Here is a 17,930-nt window from a genome sequence, read left to right on the forward strand (position 1 = left end):
CTTCTCACATCCAACGCCCATCAGCGTTGAGCAACTGCGGTGGCTGGAACTTGCATGCACCTATTCTCGCACCTATTCAGGTTCTGCCCAGTGAGTTACTGCTGCTACCTGGCCAAGCCGCATTTCCCTGGGAGATATACTGTCCCTGTTCATCCTCTAATGGTTCGAATGAATTCCAGGTCTCGCGACTGCTCAGTCCGTCAAAGGATTGTATCGATCGGTCGCCGCCTATGCCCGATTCCGAGTGGACATTTCGGGGGGAGGGGGAGGGAAAGGCTTCGTGCGGCGACAGGTCATGAACGCGTTGCTGCGAGTACAGCATCGAACTCATATAGCCTCCTCCCATCCCCCGTGAAGCGTCTGTCGGAACGGCCGGCAAGCTGCTGGCAAGACTCATATCTGGTCCCGATGTAGGTTCGTAAGCTGTTGAGTGCCGCCTAGGATGATGCTGCGACTCAAGGGCCATGGTTCGCGACATGTCGGGAGCCAACCCGGCACTAGAAGGATACCGACTGGTCCGGCTAATGTTGTCGTAACCGTAGCTTGGGTGCTGGCTTTGCGCATAGCCCACGTTGCTTACAGATCCCGGGACACTGCTCAAATACGATGACATGTAGGGCGGTTGCCCGAATTGGGGACCGCCCATGCCGCCGCCCATGTGATGCAATGAGGGCACTGACATGGCCCTCGACAGGCTCTGGTGATGGTGGCCATTGACTGGGTACGCATGAGTGAAAAGGCCGTGAGGGCCACGCGAGTCGTCCATTTCGACCTCGTCGATGGGAGCCCGGAAGTTCTGGGACATGATCAACTCCCCGCGGGGAATGATTGTTGAGAGCTGGTGGTCTTTCGAAGGCGTCATGAGCTTTCCTTCTGTAACATCCTCGACGTTGTAGTAGGACACCAGATGATGCGGCACGCCTTGGTACGTAACACTGATTGTCTTCTTCACCAAGCCGTTCTCCTTGAAAGGGTATGAGTCGACCAGGGATCCTATGAGGGCGCGTTCCGCTTCCTTGTTGCCCTGCGAACCATCTCCCATACCCATATTGGCGCCCGCCCCGTTGACACTTCCCTGACGTGTGATCTCGGGCTTGGTCACACCAGTGGGCTTCTTGTTGCGCTTCATGGCGCGCTTCTTCTCGCCAGGAGGGAAAGGTCTGTCGAGTTCGCGGTAGATGAGGAAGTTGCCCAGGATTCTGCTGGGGCTCCATGCAACACCGTCAGTCCAGCGCTTGATGCCGGACGAGTGTTCCTCGTAGATGAAGACGTTTCCGCTCTTGATAAGATCCTGACGTTCCCGGTCGTGAGGTCGTCGAGGGACGTGATGCAGGGCACTGCTTAAGCATGCTTCGAACAGAACCAGAGCATCCAAAGTGGAGGCAACATGGCCAAAGAAGGTTGGGTTTAGAGGCACGTTGGAGTTTGCCATTGTGGCCCCCGGTTGCGTCGAGTCTAATTGTGTAAGTTACTTTTTTCCAACGTTTGCGGAATCCATTGCAGGTTGGCGCCACTTACCGACTAGGAGTACGGCAGCGGAGAGATGGTCAACAGAGTATGAAGCTCCGAAAGGATTAGAAAGGTGTGCAGCGTGGTCGATTTGGCTGCGAGTGGCTTTTTTCGACAAGGCCGCTGCCAGTGATGCTGGTGTTTTTGTGTGCGTCGATGAGAATGAAATGAAGACGAAGATTATGTCGTTGCGTTATTGTTGTTGTTGCTGTTGTTGCGCGTTGTGTAGGTGGTGAGCTTCGACAAGGCGCGATGTGTTGACGAGTGAGAACGGAGAAAGAAGAGTTTGAAAGAAGCGCGGATGGCTGGCCTTTCAACAGCGTAAAGGCAAACCAAGATGTGTCAAAGCTAAGGTTCAAGAGTGTGTCTTCGAAGGGGGAAGAGGGGGAAGAAAATGGGAAGGGACTTGATGGGTAGGGTAAGTACAGTGCGTGGGTGGAGCTCTGGATTCGGACCTTGGTTCGGTCTGCGCTTGTTGGCGTATCCAGGTTGCGGCACCACCTCCCCCCGAGAACCTCTTTCTCGTTTCGGTTCTTGTTGGACAAGAGATCAACACCTGGTTCGTCGAAAGGCGACGGTTGCCTGAGCCTGAGAGAGGGGCTTGGGCTTGGGACAGCGCGGTGAGAATACGTCTCGATTTGGAGAGAAGATAACTTTTTTGCCTGGACCAGGGAAAGGGCGAAGCTTGGGGGTGGGATATGTGCGGACAGCAGAAGCAGCAGCACGGTGCGGCAGACAAGACGACAGCGGTCCGCAGGTGCGTATGGAGAGAGGTTTGTGGCTTGCGTGGACCAGGAACCGGAAGGTTGATGGCAAGATCCAGTGTTTTAAGGTTTGTCAAGCGCAGCACGGGCGGCAGGATGGGCGGTTTTGTTAGCAGCGTGCTCTGGTTTCCCTCTCTGGTCCTGGTGGTCGAACGAGACGCGGTGTGGCTGCTGATGGTCGAACGGGGTTGTACGTGTACGTATACGAACCACGATGGTCGAATCCGTTGCGAGGCAGGGCGTACGACGAGAGAAAGGTGTGCGACGGGCTGAGCGGAGGAGTGAGAGAGTTGTGGGAGAGGGTATGAGTGAAAGAAAGAACGTGTACGAGGAAGGTTGGTAGTTGAAAGGTTGATGTATGCGGAGCGGGACCCTTAGAATTTAGAGGTCAGGGAGGGGGGGAAGTAAACAGAAGGATGGCCTCGGAGGTTTTTGACTCTTGAACCGAGCGGTTGGGCCTCGAACTGTGTAATTCCTACAAGCTTCGGGAGCTGGGGGGACACAAGAGGTTGATGTATGAAGACTGGAAATCGCGGAGGACTTATAAGATGTCGGTGCCCGACGGCAAAACTGGTAATTGCGCGCGCGAAGATCGGAACACTGGATGAAATATGCACTTTGCTGTGCAGCGCAGGTGCGATGCGGTGCAACAAGGGGAGCTCGCCCAGGGCAGCCGAGCAAGACGAGGTCGAGCGAGAAGGGCAGATGAGGATAGAACAGGCCTTGTCAGGAGACAAGGGCAGATCGGGCCCAAGGCTTGAGGCGGGGCCAGGCAAGGTGCCGTGGTCGAGGACAGCAGGAAGCTGTTTGAATCCGAGCAAGGGTAGCAGATGAAGCTCTACCATGTACGTCAGAGAGCCAAGCAGGACAGGGCGGACGGGGCAGAGCACAGAGCGGCGGCGGCGGCGACGACGGCGGCGGCGGCAGCAGGAGGAGACGAGGATGAGGAGAAGGAGGGTGCTGCAGCGACAAGCATCACACGTTGAACAGTTGCAACGAGTGAGAGGCGCGGTAATGGAGATGGGTGCCTGTGCTTGGAGAAAGCAGAGCCGGTTGGATGTGGAGGCAGGACAAGGCGGAGGAGACTGCGGCGCACGGCGATGGAACTGGGGACGCAAAGAAACACAACCCAGAGCAGACCGTCTTGTCGCCGGCAAGTAGGAAACCGGGGAGGGGGGTGGGGTGAATGCTGAATATGGAGATGAAGAGACAGAGTGGGATGTCGGGGTGGAAGAGGGTGAGGGGGGGGGGGGGGGGGGGGGGGGTGAGGAAAGAGAAGCGAGAGAGTGTGAGGGAGGGAGTGGGCTGCAAGGAAGGAGGGAAAGAAGATTAAATGATGGGAGAGAAAGAGAGGGTGTGTGTGGGTAGAAGGGGGGATCCAAGATGCTGGGGGAACACTCGGCGATCAGAAAGCGGGCGATCGAGAGATGACTCTGCACACTCGCTGCAAGTCACTGCAAGCAGTGTAGGCAGGAACTAGAGTGAACGAGACAGAGAGAGTAAATCAGGGGAAGGAGAGCAAGAAGAACAAGAAGAAGAAGGAGAAGAAGAGGAGGAGCACGACGAGGACGAGGACAAGGAGGAGGGAGGGAGGGAGAGGGAGAGGGGAAAGCACCGAGACACACAAACAGAGCCAAACACAGAGCAAGAAAGAGGTGCAAGTGCCCAATGGCTACCGATCCCAGTAGTTACAAGCCCAAGTGCAGGTGCAAGGACTCTCGACTTGACTCAACTCAACTCGACTCGAACGGGACTGGGCTGGATGAGATTGACACACAACCACGCATGCACAACACAGAGTGCAAAGACCACACGGCTAGAATAATCCGAGGAATCTGGACTTGGCTCGAAGCGACTAAACAAATTGATATGCCTGCCAGCTGGCAGTGCACCATTTGCACCCTGAATGTACCTATGTCTTGTGTGTTCGGTTTGGCCTTGCTTTGCAACGAATGGCCTGCACAGTTAGCTATGTCCTGCCTCTGTACAGCCTTGGCTTGGTATTGGTACCGGTCTGTGTGGACATGGTGGACTTACATGTCAATGGCGCAGGTTCTTGGCGGAGGCAGTTGCTTCTCTTTGTAAGTCAGCAGTCCCCTATGTAAGGGAAGAGTAAGGCCCAAGTACCGAATGTCAAGACGCCACGACTGATGCAGAAGCATATGGTATCAGGCGGTACAGCTCAGCGCGGCACCATCGCTAGGACAGGGTCTTGCGTTGTAGTCCAGTGTTGCTGGTAGTCATTGATGTTGTTGCTGGTGGATGGCAAGGATTAGATGGAGGGGGAAGAACGTCCAGCAAGATTAAGCTCAGGCGCCTCAGGATACTATACAGGAAGAACGAAGACTAGACTAGTCAGAGTAAGGCGAAGGCAAAGTGGCAACGAATCGACATGGTAACTGATGGCTTGGTACTTGATCTCTGGGTTGCCTTCTCCATTTTCCCTTGTCGACCGTCAAGCAGGCGGTTGAAAGTGAATCTTGGGGTTGTCATTGGGCTCCTGCTTGCCCTGTCTTGTTCCTGCCTTGTATATTTCCGAATGGTGTCGGTAAAAGGGGGGGTTTAACGATCAAATTGGAGGTGGTGTCCCGAAGCGGAAGCAGATAGATGCTCCCACTGCCGCTGCTGCTGCTCCAAAGTATTGCAAGGCACAAGCAAGGTGTAGAGAAGTTAGGAAACCCCAAAGCTCCAGCGACTTTGGTGAGTGCTGCCTCGTCCAAGGGTGGAGCCACTATGCAATGAGGGGCTGGGTCCTAAGACGACGATTCCCCAGTCTTTCTTCACCAGAATCCCAAAGCCAAAGTTCACGAGACGGGGATGATCGATGGAGGGTAACGGGACCGCATCCACCGCACAATGCCCAAGGCAGGCCGATATCGTACGGTGTGGTGTTTGCACACATACGCGTGCGCGCGCGCGAACGTAGAGGCCAAGGGGGAAACGACGCAGATAGCTACCAACAGGCCTGGAATGAGCCGGGTAGACTTCTTGTCTCCTGGTCGACGTCCGCAAAGGCCAAGTCCAGTGAGATATCAAGGCCACAAGACAGATGAAAGGTACGACCCCAGTCAGCCCTTTGCCCCAAGTTCAGGAGGACATCCACTGCAGCGGAAGGGTTTAGCGTCGCAGCAAAGGCGCCGCCATGCTACCTTCCTGCGGGTACCTACCTACCTTTGGGTTTGGTTCCGTCCCTGCCCATCTTTTGCGGCAGCGGGGAGCTGGCCGATGACAAGGTGGACAGAGAGGACGCGTGCTCTGTGTTTCTCCCGTCTTTAGTGGGATCCGTTCCCTTGACCCGACGCCCTTGCGAAGCAAAGCCGTGCTTAGCAGCATGAGGTGAGGTGAACCGAGGCGGAGTGAAGTCAGAGAGGCACCTTCCCTCCCGAGAGGTTATAGCGCCAAGGCGGTGATGCTCAAGTTGGATATCCAAGGTCGGGGAGGTACCTGTAGGTGCGAGATGGTGATCAAAAAAGAGACGGGCAAGGGACGGGTAGGGGTGAGAAAAGCGAAGGCACACCATGAGACGTGTGGCTGAGAGACGTATGTGGATGGACAGACAGGATAAGGCGGAAGGTAGAAGGAGGGAAATGGGATGGGATGGGATAGGCGTTAAACGGCCTAGTGGGGCGGGAAGAACGGGGGGCATACTCAAAGCACAATGAAGGAGAGATGGCCATGAAGCGTAGGATGAGCACGGCCGAAAGGCAGGAAGTAGAATGAGGAGAGGCATGTGTATCTGTCCTGAGACGAGGACGAATGCGGCAGTGGAAGGCAGACGACGAGGACGACCACCACCACCACCACCACCGCCACCGCCACCACCACCACCACCACCACGACGTCGTAGATGGATGCGTACAGTGCAACTGAAAGAGAGAACGTAGTCGGTTCTCTCGGCTTCCCATTGTTGACATTGTGGGTAGACGCGCTCTATGAACGGGAACACATCGACCACAGGCCGAGTGAGATGGGGAGAGAATCAGCGAGAAGGACAACCAAGTGCCGCCTGCCTTGGTGTGACTGTCCTCAGTGGATATGCTTGCTAAGCCCTTGCCTCTCGCCCTCCTTGGAATTAGCGTCTAGTGCCTTCTGATGGAAGTGGGAGATTTACTTAAGGCAAGAGAGAAGAAAGCAGAGGGAAGGGAAGGGGCGGATTTGATGCGCAAGAAAGTAGTTCACCGAGGTGGGCACCCCCTCCTCGATGTTAACAAGGAATGGAATGTAAAGGTAGGTTCTCCGTATTGAGCCAGGAACGCTGGGTACCTACCTCGTCCCACGACTCCCCACAACATGTGACTTTGACTCTTGCTCCTCCCCCCCTCTCTTATACCACGTCTTTATTTCTTCCCTCTTCCTCTTCGTCAAATGTCTCACTGGGACGACAAACCGCCAATACTGCTACCAAAAAATGCATACCCAACGTGTCTCTGCCACATGCCATGGCTGCCTGACCTCATGCCACCCCGAACTGGACGGGACCCAAAGGCTCAAGGGTAAGGCGGCCTAGGGAAAGACAAACCACAGTTGAACAGGGCGTTGGGGAGAAGGGCACGGAAGGGGGGGCAAAGGCAGGGAGCCCCAGCCACAACTCGATAGACCGCATGGTTATTTTTAAAGTGAGAAAAGGTTGCGGGAAAGAAAAAGATAGTCAGTCGATGTGGGGTAGATACTGACAATAATAGACAGGAAAACCAACCCCAAAAGATTAACCCAGCTGCCCTCAGAGGTACCACAAGTCAAGCCAAGGGGAAGTAGCATGTCGACGCCTTGAGCTAGCTCCAGAGAGCCCCGTTCGGGAGCGCCTGAGACAGAAAATCGTGTCTGCACACGGCACGGAGCGCTTGAGCCATGCAAATGCTACGTATATGTGCTGCCGTCGGCACACAGGCACCTGGTGCGCAGAGACCAACAGCCATCCATGGTCGAGGCCGATATTATTGCGTGCCCGTCGGTCAGAGAACAGCAACCAGCGACCACAGCGCCCGTAACGTCAACGTTGAAAAGCTAAATCTTCGCCTGACCACACGGGTACATTCGCACATCCGTCTCTGGACTCGAGGTGGCCCATGATGTCCCATGCCTGCATTGTAGAGCCAAGGTGTCGCGAGACATGGAGAGAGGCATGGCAACATATGGCAAAATCCCTTAGGCAGCAACTGCCGCGTCAACCAACATCGGCAGAAAATACAGTGGATGTATCGTGGAAAAGAAAGGAAATCGAAGTCATGTACCGACAACGAAGGAGAGGGGGGCGTCAGAAAGCCCCGACTGACATGGACACCTGTCCCGAGGACAGAAATATTGGTGGTCAGGGAGTGTGTTGTGAGAGAGAGCGGGTGTAGCGCAACCAACAGTGGGGGGATGTTGAGCGCGCCCATGGAAAGGGGGAAAAGGGTGCTTTGCTCCGAATCCGCGCTGTGACCCGGCCGAGAAACAGACCAACGTCAATTCTTACCTCGGGCGTCTCCCTCGATTGTTTGTCCCGACTGAACTGGCCTGATACTGGACGGAACGGGGTTGAGCCCAACAAGATCCAATGGACTGGTTCCGGATAGTCTGCGCTGAGCCTCCTTTCTTTGCCTTGCCAGCACACGTGATTCATCAAGTCCACGAGGATGGTGTTTACGTCGTACGCATCTAATGCTGTGGCACCAACATACTGTCGCCATAAGGTTGGCAAACAATGTTCACAATTCGTGGATTCGGATGCCATCCCATTGCTCCCTTTGTCGGTCTGATCAACTGTTCCAGGTTATCAAGGTCATCTTACTTTGTGAGCCCCCCCTTTGAGCCTCGCCCAACCAACCTATCAACCCCCTCCTTTGGTGCTATGTCCGCACTTTGCGTGACATCATGGTCTGTTGCAATAAGTTCTGATCAGAAAAGTCCCATCGCGGCTGGTGCTTGGGCGCAGCGTTGGGACTGCGGTTCGCTCATGTCCGCTGGGGAGGCTGCTGTAGACCGGGCTTTCTAACAGCCCAATCATCTATTTTTCTGAAATTCCCGAGTTGATATCGGCCACAATGTCTGTGTCGGCGTCGGTATCGAAGTGCGTCGGCAGAGTGCCGGAACCACAGGGGATGTCCAAGTAGAAGATAGCACATCATCGAAAGAAACAGTACGTACATTGCAGCGCACCTCTCGGCGGTACCTACTTGGGCGTTCATCATCCCAGACAGGCGAGATTACCTAAGAACACGTGCGTCGTTTTCGCAGTGCCAGACACTTTTAGCTTCGTGCTGTGTCAGGAAAGCAGGGAATGGGCGGATGACAACCGGAGAGGTCCTCTGCACGAGAAGGTCAAGAGAGAGAACGGAGGAAGACAGGGGAGTGGCTGTGCTTGTTGTCGAAAGCAGCTGTGGCTTATCGCCTTTGCTAATTTGGAACTCCGCGCGGGTATTGATTCGTACCGTACCTGACCAGGGCCCAGGATCTCAATTAAACCTAGCCAGATTTTCGGGGAGGAGGGTTGTGAAAGATTGGGATAATGACGAGGCTCGATCCAGTGTCTGGAACGAAAATCTAGGAAAGGATACGATGCCAACGTTTGCCTAGACTCGATGTCACGAGCTCAAGCTCAACTAGTCGTCACCTCTCTCTTATTTTCTTCCCCTCAACGTCCGAGAAGGGGCGGCATCGAAAGACCTGGAGTGTGGTTGGCGCCGAAGTCCTCAAGGGCGACAAAGGTAAATCGAATTGATGGTAGTTGGATAGAGACCCCCCGGGGCGGGGGGGGGGGGCCTCTCGCCTGAACGCTAGAACAGTAGGTATAGTCGGAGTATCCGTATACAGTAAGCCATGAATGGCACCTCTTACTTGCAAGTATCTTGGGAGCAATCGGAGGGTGTGCAAACTGCTTGCTATGTAATCAATGATTCGAGTCCGTCGCCGGGTCGATTGAAAGAAAATCAGGTTGTCGAATTGACGGGTAGGCACATCTGATGATTGCTTAGAGCAATGTCGCAAGGTAGGCTCGGTGCCTCCCTGTCGAACTTGTCCGAGTCTGACAACCACTCCTCCGACTCGGTAGGGAGTTGATGAAGAAGGGGGGGGGGGGCAGGGGAAGGATACAATCGACCAGCAGGGAAAGAGTAAAACAGCGGGAGGGCGGAAGGGGAAAGGTCCGTAGGCAAGGGAGAGAAGGGGGTCAAGAGAAAGAACTCATGCCACAAGCTTGTCTGTTCGCTCATAGTACAAGGCAGACCAGAGCGGCTTTGTCAAGGGCAGAAGTCAGAAGCCGGAGAGGACAGGGGACGTAGGGACCCTTAGGATGGGCTGCCAGCGGGGTGGAGGGCTCGGGCCCCCGAGAGATTGAAGAATGATCAACACATGGGTGGCAATTGGGTGGGCGGGCGATGGTGGTTGGCTGTTTGGTTGAAAGAATGGATGAAGATGGGGAGTCGAAAGGTGGTAGGAAAGAGACGTGCGAAAGGAAGGGGGCACCTGGAAAGAGGAAGAAGACAATGCATGTGCGGGGCGCCTGGATGACACATCAGGGGTGGGCGAAGTAATAGACGAACCAGTGAGTGGCCGTCGGTTGCTCTCGGCGCTCGCACCCATACTTTCACCCTTTTCCCATCGCCGTCTGAGGACGAATTTTCCACACCCGACTGCGACTAACACAATTTCAACTACATCACACTTACACTGAGTGTGGGTAGCCCCAATGAGCAAAGAGCAGAGAACAGTACGAAGAAGGTTGATTGTTGAACGAGCTATGCGAGGATAACACATGATCGGTTTCGCTTTCGACTACAGGTATTTGCTGTTTACGCATTGTACCTTTGCCTTTACGGGTCTGTATCTGCGCTCAATTACTCCCGCACGCCCCATTGGCATCGCGATGCTACCCCGGCTCAACATGGGTCCACAGCTCACACACCTACGTTCTGTGCTGGAAGGCTGGGTTAGAAAGAGCAACGAACGGTAGATGACTAGGAGTGTCACCCTTCCTAATTGATACCACAAGGCGAGCGGCGCATGTACCTTTCGACAGGTCGGCTATCCAGGCTGAGCAGAGGAACACATGGTAGTGGGTCGGATATGGCGGTTATCACAATACATGGAAATGCTATGTATATGTATGAGGCACTCGCGCCAAGCAATAGTGAGGCTCGTCTCTGGCGTACCGCACTTCAGTAGATGTCTCGACACAACATCTAACCAGACCACGAGGACGCCGCCACAGTTAAGGCGTGGCGGTACTCTTGGAGAACCTGGGTCGGCTACTAGATCAAGGCAAACGCAGGCTAGCGACAGGCCTAGTGCATCTAGTAAGTCATCAGATTCACGTACTCCGCACATAGTGCGTACTGGAGACGATCTCTACGATGTACACAGCTCTCATCAGCTTCGTCGCACACCGATCCACGCAAAAGTCAATTGTGGGTTGGGGGATGATTGCAAGCACACCCTGGATCGGGCCAATGCGTCCAAAGACGGGCGTTGGTTTACGGCAGGACACTGACCGCGAGTATGGCCGAAAAATTGAATGCATGTCAAAGTACCTAGACTCGTCTAAATGCTTCGACCAAAGCTACGGCTTGGGTGGCAGAACACGTAAGAGCCGATGGCACACCAACCACGCTGACCTCCCGATGCGCCCTTACACAGGTTCCTCGATGCTCACCAAGACATATGTGGTTAACGACCCAAAATAGCCCACGTCGTTATCGCGTTCAACCAGGTAATAGTACTAGTGTTCCGGAGGGGGCAAAAAGGGAATCGGAGAACGGCAATATCCGACACTTGCGGCTGCAATCTGCTCTCCGGCATCCCACTTTTAGCGCTTCAGGCAGTGCCACAAAAGTGCCTGTGCGTTTCGTCACACTAGCGGGCACCTGGACTCCAGTATTGGCATTTAGGAAGGTCGAAGCCAGGGTGCCAAGACGGCAAAAAGCGTGTGTGCTTCTGGTGGTTGTGGGAGTGCGCGTACATGTATGTTCCCATGCCGCAAGTTGGTCAAGCAACACGGTAAACATCGTAAAACATGGATGGAGCGAGGCGGAAACGAACTCCATCCAAGCTGGCGCAGCGAGTAGCTACAACCGGTATCCCATGGCGGTTGCGCATGTTTGCGGCACACCAAAACGGTGCGTCCCAAAGCTAGGTATGCATCTTGGTGCCGGAACCTTACGTGCCCAGACATCAGTTAGTTGCCCATTGTCGGAGCTGCCTCCGATAATAATGGTGATGTGACCGTGGTCATCTCGCATGCGCACAGATGGGTGGGGCGAGCGAGGGATGCCTGGTGTTGAAGGCAAAAGCGAGCGGTGGTAGCGTGTACGGATATTTGTAGGGAAGTTCCTACCAAGGTGCTTTTCCCCCCGTACAGGGGTGGAATCGGCGTTTGTCGGCAAAAGACAAGCACTGGATTACGTTTATGCCTGGTCACCTTGGCCAGGCCGCCCAGTCCCGGTGTGCCTGTTTGCCTGAGAACATGGGAGCCTGTATGCCTGAGGCAGTAAAGGCTCAGGCCCCCATAACTCGGGGCACCAACGTCTGCATGTCGGCACTGCATCGCATCGCATCCCGTGTGGTTTTGCATCTACTGCTGCTGCTGCTGCTGCTGCTGCTTCTTCTTCTTCTGCGGCCCACGCCCGTGCATCGTATTGACAGGTTTGGCGCCGATTGTGTGCCTGGATCTGAAAATTGTTACCAACAATTCATTTCTGTCCCCTTTTCCCATACGTCAGGCCTTATTTCACAGGGTTAGACCTTCTCTCGTCTATCTACGGACTCGCCAGAACTCGGCTCTGCGCCTGACTTTGGGGGCCCGGAGCAGAAGAGAGAAAGAAAAAAGGAAGAGAAAAAAAAAAGGAGGGGGGGACAGAAAGGAGGTGGCAGGGGCTCACCGAGTTTGCAACTGGAAGGGTGTCCTTGTCTTTCCAGTCCAGTACACCAGCACCATCCATCCGTCTCGCAACATCTCATCTCTTCGCACATGATAATCGGCGACGCGGCGAATAATTTAAGCTCGTGCTATCCCAAAGCTCTCAAAGTCGTCCCGGGTGAGGCACGATGAACGCATCCGCACCGTTTAATCGAAATCGACTTGCTCTTCACGTCGCATCCTTGACTGCTTGATAAATGGATGGAAGGAACGATCGGCGTATCAGTCCCCAGACACTGTCACCAGGCAAATGCCGACGATCCTGGTATCTGCTCTTCTCTTCTCATCCCCTACGGCAACCATCTGCTGAATCAGAGGTTCCGGTATCCCCAACATAGCCAAGTGAAAGTGGCGCCATCAGAACCCTGAGCACCAGAGCCAGAGGGGGAGATGGAGCAAGAGTCATTCACCTTGCTCATTAGTCCAACCCCTTGCCTCCGTCGCTACAACAGGGATCGGTCCTCTTCTCTCACCCCTTCACTACAGAGAGCAACCCGACCTTTGAACGGGAGAGCGTTGCCGCAAGGAACCTCACCGACGACGTTCAAGATGTCCTACACGGGCCATTCCAACGCTCAGAGTCCGAGTCCCGCCATACATCGCTGCTTCTCGGCCGACCGGACTCTTGTTTGACGCGCAAAGACCCGAGTGTCAACAGAACAGGCCGTCGGCGAGATGTCAACGGCCGCCTTGATCAGCCAATCATGCTCACTCGCGAAACAGAATGCAGCTAATCCCCCCCGTTCCCGACATACCGGAAGCGTGCCTGAAATGCCGATGCGGTATGCACGTTGTTTCTTTCTCGATGGTGGCACAGGCCCTTGGGGCAGCAGCTCCATCTTCGTCTTACTTACTCCCAGGAGGGGGGCTTCTCCATCTCCAGACTCCAAGCCAATCCCCGTGACCTCCATGTCCGGCCGACCCCCCCCCCTTCATTGAAGACAAATTTGGCAAGGGGGAGAGGGATCCCAAGAAGTGACTCCAACTGCAACTACCCCCATTCCGAGTCAGTTCAGACTCTTACTGAAATTCGGCATTTTTGGGCCTTAAGACCACAAGCAGAAGATGTGACCCAACCAAACAAGGCTGGAGAGCTGGTCGTGAAAGCCGCCTCTTGGCGATGGGCAGAATGGGCTGCGGCAAGGTTGGAAGAAAAGGCACGCGAGAGTATCATCAGGAGGACTACTGTGTCCGCGGGGAATTTTTTATCGCTCGTCAGTCTTTTTCTAGGATCCATGGAGAAGCCATTTCGTCTTGACGCCAATGTCTCGGCCAACGTTCTTGGACTACTACGTTGGTATGCATGAGCGGGCGTCGCTCATACCACCGAAGCTGGCAAGTGTGTGAGGCAAGGTGTGGTGGTCTACCACCCTACATTGGAGTGGTCTGATTTCATGTCGTTGTTTTTGTGTGTATTGCGCCAAGTGGTGTTATAGCCCGGCGAGGCCCCAAAAGAGCCTGAGCACATCTCTTGTATGGCCTGTCTCTGGCTTGTTGACTTGCTAGCCTTGTCGTCCGTCTTCGATTCGCCTCGCGTGGTGAGCCCCTTCAACAAATAGACGCTTGAACGTCAAAGCAAAGCTCGTAGCCAAACAGGCATGGTGGGGTCGAACAAGAAGAAGATGATGATGGATGGACAGCAATCCGCGGGTCTCCGCGACTAGATCGCAACGGCAGGGGGTTCGAACTGCCTCTCTGCGTCCGAGCGACTTGGTAATTCTGCGCATGACCCATTCATCTAACCATGTGTTGTTCACCATTCATCAGTTCAATTGCCTCGTCCAATTCTCACATCAACAACGGCACTATTGGAGCGAGAATCAGCGGTGGAGGGGGCCGCGCAGGGAAGGGGGTCGAGAGCCAAAGACCGGGGTTTGGGACAGGCCAGTGTGACACAACGGGGCCGAAAGACTATCGCGAGAGTCGAGACGACAGGGCTGGGAGGACGAATGGGTGGCCATGGCTTCTTGCGATGGACGTCGATCAGTGCCGCGCTCCCCTTCTTCGCATCTCACGACAAAACGAATACGGCTTCACGGCCGAGTACGGATACAGAGTACTGACAACACCCACAAATGATCAACACGACGGACAAAAGACGGACAGTAAAAGAGGGCACGAGAGCGAAAAACACATGCGCCCCCCCCCGCCCCTTTCTCATCTTCACCGCGTCGTCCCATCCTGCTTGCCCCATCCATGCCTCCTTTTACCGGCCTCACGTTGCCCCTCTAAACTTGCGCCCGCTCGCTGGCTGGGCTCCCCGCTCCCCGTTGGCCTGCTCCCCGTAGCCCACCGCAAGGCGTCCCCGACCCCCGGCCCGCGCGACGACCTGCCTCTGTGCGTCGCACTCGTTCCCCGAGAGAGAACTCTTGGCCAGGGCCTGTCAGGATGATGGGGCTTGTCGACGTTTCCGATGATTCCTGCAGCGCAACCCACCCGACCAATGTACGTACGACTCGCGGGAGCACGGCCACACGGTACACCACCCATGAACTCCAGGAACAGGCCACGATTCCCGTCTCAAACCTCGTTAGCTGCCCCACCCCCTCGTGCACGAAAGAACACAGGCTGGCGGAGTGGGTTTCCACCCAGATTCGAGGTTGGCGGACCAAGCTCCTGTGACTCCTCTCTAAACAACCCCCCCTCCCCCGGTGTGATGGATGGGACCAAAGGCTCAGACCCAGACGGCGTGTCATGATAACAAACTCGAGATGGTTCTCGCCTTGGCCTGGATGCAAAGACAAACGATTGCAGCCAAGGCCAAAACAAAACCAAACAAAACGAGACAGAGAGCCGACCCGGCCGAGATGCCAGTGCGGCTGCATGCCCCTCGCCTTGCATGGCATAGTTGACGTGTAGTTGCCATGCTATGATACTGTATCGTGCTAGACGTACAGTACGGCGTGGCACCTGGCTTCCCCTCCCCCCTCTCCGGATCCAATGCCATGTTGTCGTGTTAAGCCTTACCAGTGTCACATCTGGGTGACGGGAGTTTTGGAACGTCGTGCCACGTTGGCTGCAGCATGCGTGCGGCGCAGCTTGCATGCACAGTACATGATGGGTGTGTGCTCGTACCAATCATGCCGGGCCCTGGGAAGAAACAACGATGACGGCGACTGGAACCGTGCCACAGACCGACGGACAGAGACAGAGCTGGCCTTTCTGACCAGATTCGGTGCACAGCCGCGTTCCCATTGGGTTCCTGGGTTGATCGGTATCATCTGCCTTGTCTTCTGCCCTCGCTTGCTAGCCTTGTCTTTTCCCGGCTTGGAGAGCCCGAAGAACGGGGATGCGAGAGTGTCTTTCTCTCCTCTTTCTCATATCCTCTCTCTCGCTCTCTCTCTCTCTCTCCCCTCTCGAGACTTCTCTGTCCCTGGTTCCCTCCCCCCCTGTACTTTGTGCTACTCACCGATGACCACTGCCCACCGACAAGATTCCGCAAGAGCCGGCGGCGGCCCCGCAAAACTTTCCATACCACGGGGTGACTGCCTCCGTGTACCTACACTGCCCGTACTATGCCTCATTGACAGAGAGAGTCATCCAACATGCCGTTGTGTTGTCCCAAGGGCCTGTCACGGCCCCCACTGTCAGCCGCCCGGACCCGGATACTATGGGAACCTCACTTCCCGGAGGTCCCGTGCGACGTGATGCGGCTGTTCCCAAACGTCCAAATATCGACTTCTCTCAACCTCACAAGCGTTACACCTTGTGCCCAAGCACATGGCAGCCTCATTGGCTTGCATGCCTTGGCTACCTGCCCTCAGGGTGCATTCGGTCTCGTTGTCCCCCTCCCCCGTTCTCCTTTCCTCGCTGCCGAGTCGCATTCCCCATCTTCTCGGTTTCTCTTCTCTCTGCCCATGCTCCAAAGCGTAGCTCCGGCTGCATCGTGACCTCCTCGTCTTTCTTCCCCTTGTGGCAGTCCCGCCAACGCATCTTCAGCTTAGCCCATGGGTCAAGACAAGGCCATGTCAGATCAACCGGGGAGGGGGGAGGGGGCAGACTGGAAGAGGGACCCAGTACAGGGCGGTGCCCATGGCACTCAATCAAACAAAAAGACATGTCCGTCCCAGGGATGAGGATACCCCAGTCTCGTCATGTCATCAATCGACCCAGAAACAGAAAGCCTTCTTTCATCGCCCCCTCTGCCCCCGTCCTAAGGCCAACCGCCGGACTGATCACCTGCGCCGCCCGTTGAGGCCTTGATCCCAGCTCGTTCCCGCCCCGCAACGTAGGCGGCCAACCGGCAGCTAGACGAGATGCAACAGCCGCGGCTGCCGTGTCCGCTACAGCTGCTTGGTTCGGCCGCAGTGCCGCGTAAAGCCCGGCGCGCTCCAACGTTGCCTGTTGCCTGTTGCCTATACCCAGCCTTCACCGCAAGGCGTTTGCAACGGGCCATCTTAGACTTGCCGCCATGCCGCGATGATCTTGGCGTGGGACATGGGAGGGGGGGGGGGGGGGGGGGGGGGGGGGGAGGTTCACGTCTGTTGTCACCTCATGGGACTGGGGAGTCTGGGCGGTTTGTAACGTGTCCATTTTGAAGAGAGCCTAGATCAAAGGAGCAACAAGCTGCCAGATCCTCGTCGCGCATCTTCTCTAGCTTATGGTTGGTTCCTTTGTCACCCTTCAGTACCAGCTTGGGATGGACAACAGAATTGCAACTCCGTCCGTCACGACGTAACTCCCCGCCCCGCGCCCCTTCATCGCCCTCAAACCCCACTCCGGGCCCCGCCGCCTGTTCTGCGGTGTCAGATCAGGTCGAGATGCTCTCCTGCCCCCCGTGGTGTTTCCTACCTGTCCGGTCGTCTCCCCCCCCCCCCTTGTCTACCTTCCCGGACGGACAGTTATGTCTGCCCGCCGGATGCCGGATGCCGATACAGCCGCCGGCGCCGATTGACCACGACCACCGTCTCGACTTCCTCTCAACCCCAAATCCCATCGACCCGTGCCCATAACCTTGACCCATCCCCCCCCCCTTGCCTGCAACTACCTCCGCTGTTGCTTCGAGCCATTCCTATCGTTCCGGCTTGTAGGTTTGTGGCTTGGCTCGGCTTGGCTCGGCTTGCTCATCAAGGCGGACTGACGCCGCGTGATGCGAAAAGTCTGCGGCGGAGCGAAGCAGGACGGCGGAGTAGCACGCAAGTTCAATAGAGGCGGCGCATGACGACGACGGGTGGTTTTTTGCCAAGAGCCAAGCCTTGATGCTTTCACCACCCCCAAAACACCTCCCAAGAGCTTCATCCCTCTCTCTACTACATCGTTTCTGTGCGCAGTTATTTTGCCAAGACATGGGTCTTGGCCCGCCAGCCTCTGGGAGCCGACACGTCTGCCAAACAATGATACGGGCTGTGCCTTGGCGGCTACTGACACTGCTGACCATGCGTGTAGAGGCGTCGGTTCACTTGGCTCGTCGTCATCGGTGTGCGTCTGGCCGGTTGACCGGGACTGGGTTCAATTGACTTTTGCTCCCCCCTCCTCCCAGTCTCGGCTTCTAGCCATGATGCATCGTGCCCAGTCCACACACGGCAGTCTAGCAAGGACTCCGGGACCCTTACCCGCCAGCCCGACATTGAGGTGCACAAGGTATCCGTACGTGGTATGCACCACTTAGATACGTAGCCAAGGGGGCACCTCTTCAGGTCGCACCGGTATACACAAACTTGGCACATATATTACTTCGTACTTGATATGGCTAGCAGCCTTGTGGCGAGCCATTCTAGACTGCTGAAGATACGCGGTACGGCTGTACATGCACTGTAGTTCGATGC

At 55.7% G+C, this 17,930-nt stretch overlaps 1 protein-coding gene across 1 annotated transcript; it reads right to left on the bottom strand.

Annotated features, from left to right (window-relative positions):
- Positions 1-76: 76 nt before the first annotated feature.
- Positions 77-1,432, bottom strand: CH63R_02617 (Gti1/Pac2 family protein; the record flags this gene model as incomplete). Its single annotated transcript, XM_018297592.1, has 1 exon — positions 77-1,432. The coding sequence occupies one exon, from the start codon at positions 1,430-1,432 to the stop codon at positions 77-79; it is 1,356 nt and encodes a 451-aa protein (XP_018162408.1).
- Between the last annotated feature and the right edge of the window lie 16,498 nt (positions 1,433-17,930).

The sequence above is a fragment of the Colletotrichum higginsianum genome, chromosome 2, assembly GCF_001672515.1.
Source record: "Colletotrichum higginsianum IMI 349063 chromosome 2, whole genome shotgun sequence".
Classification (NCBI taxonomy): domain Eukaryota; kingdom Fungi; phylum Ascomycota; class Sordariomycetes; order Glomerellales; family Glomerellaceae; genus Colletotrichum; species Colletotrichum higginsianum.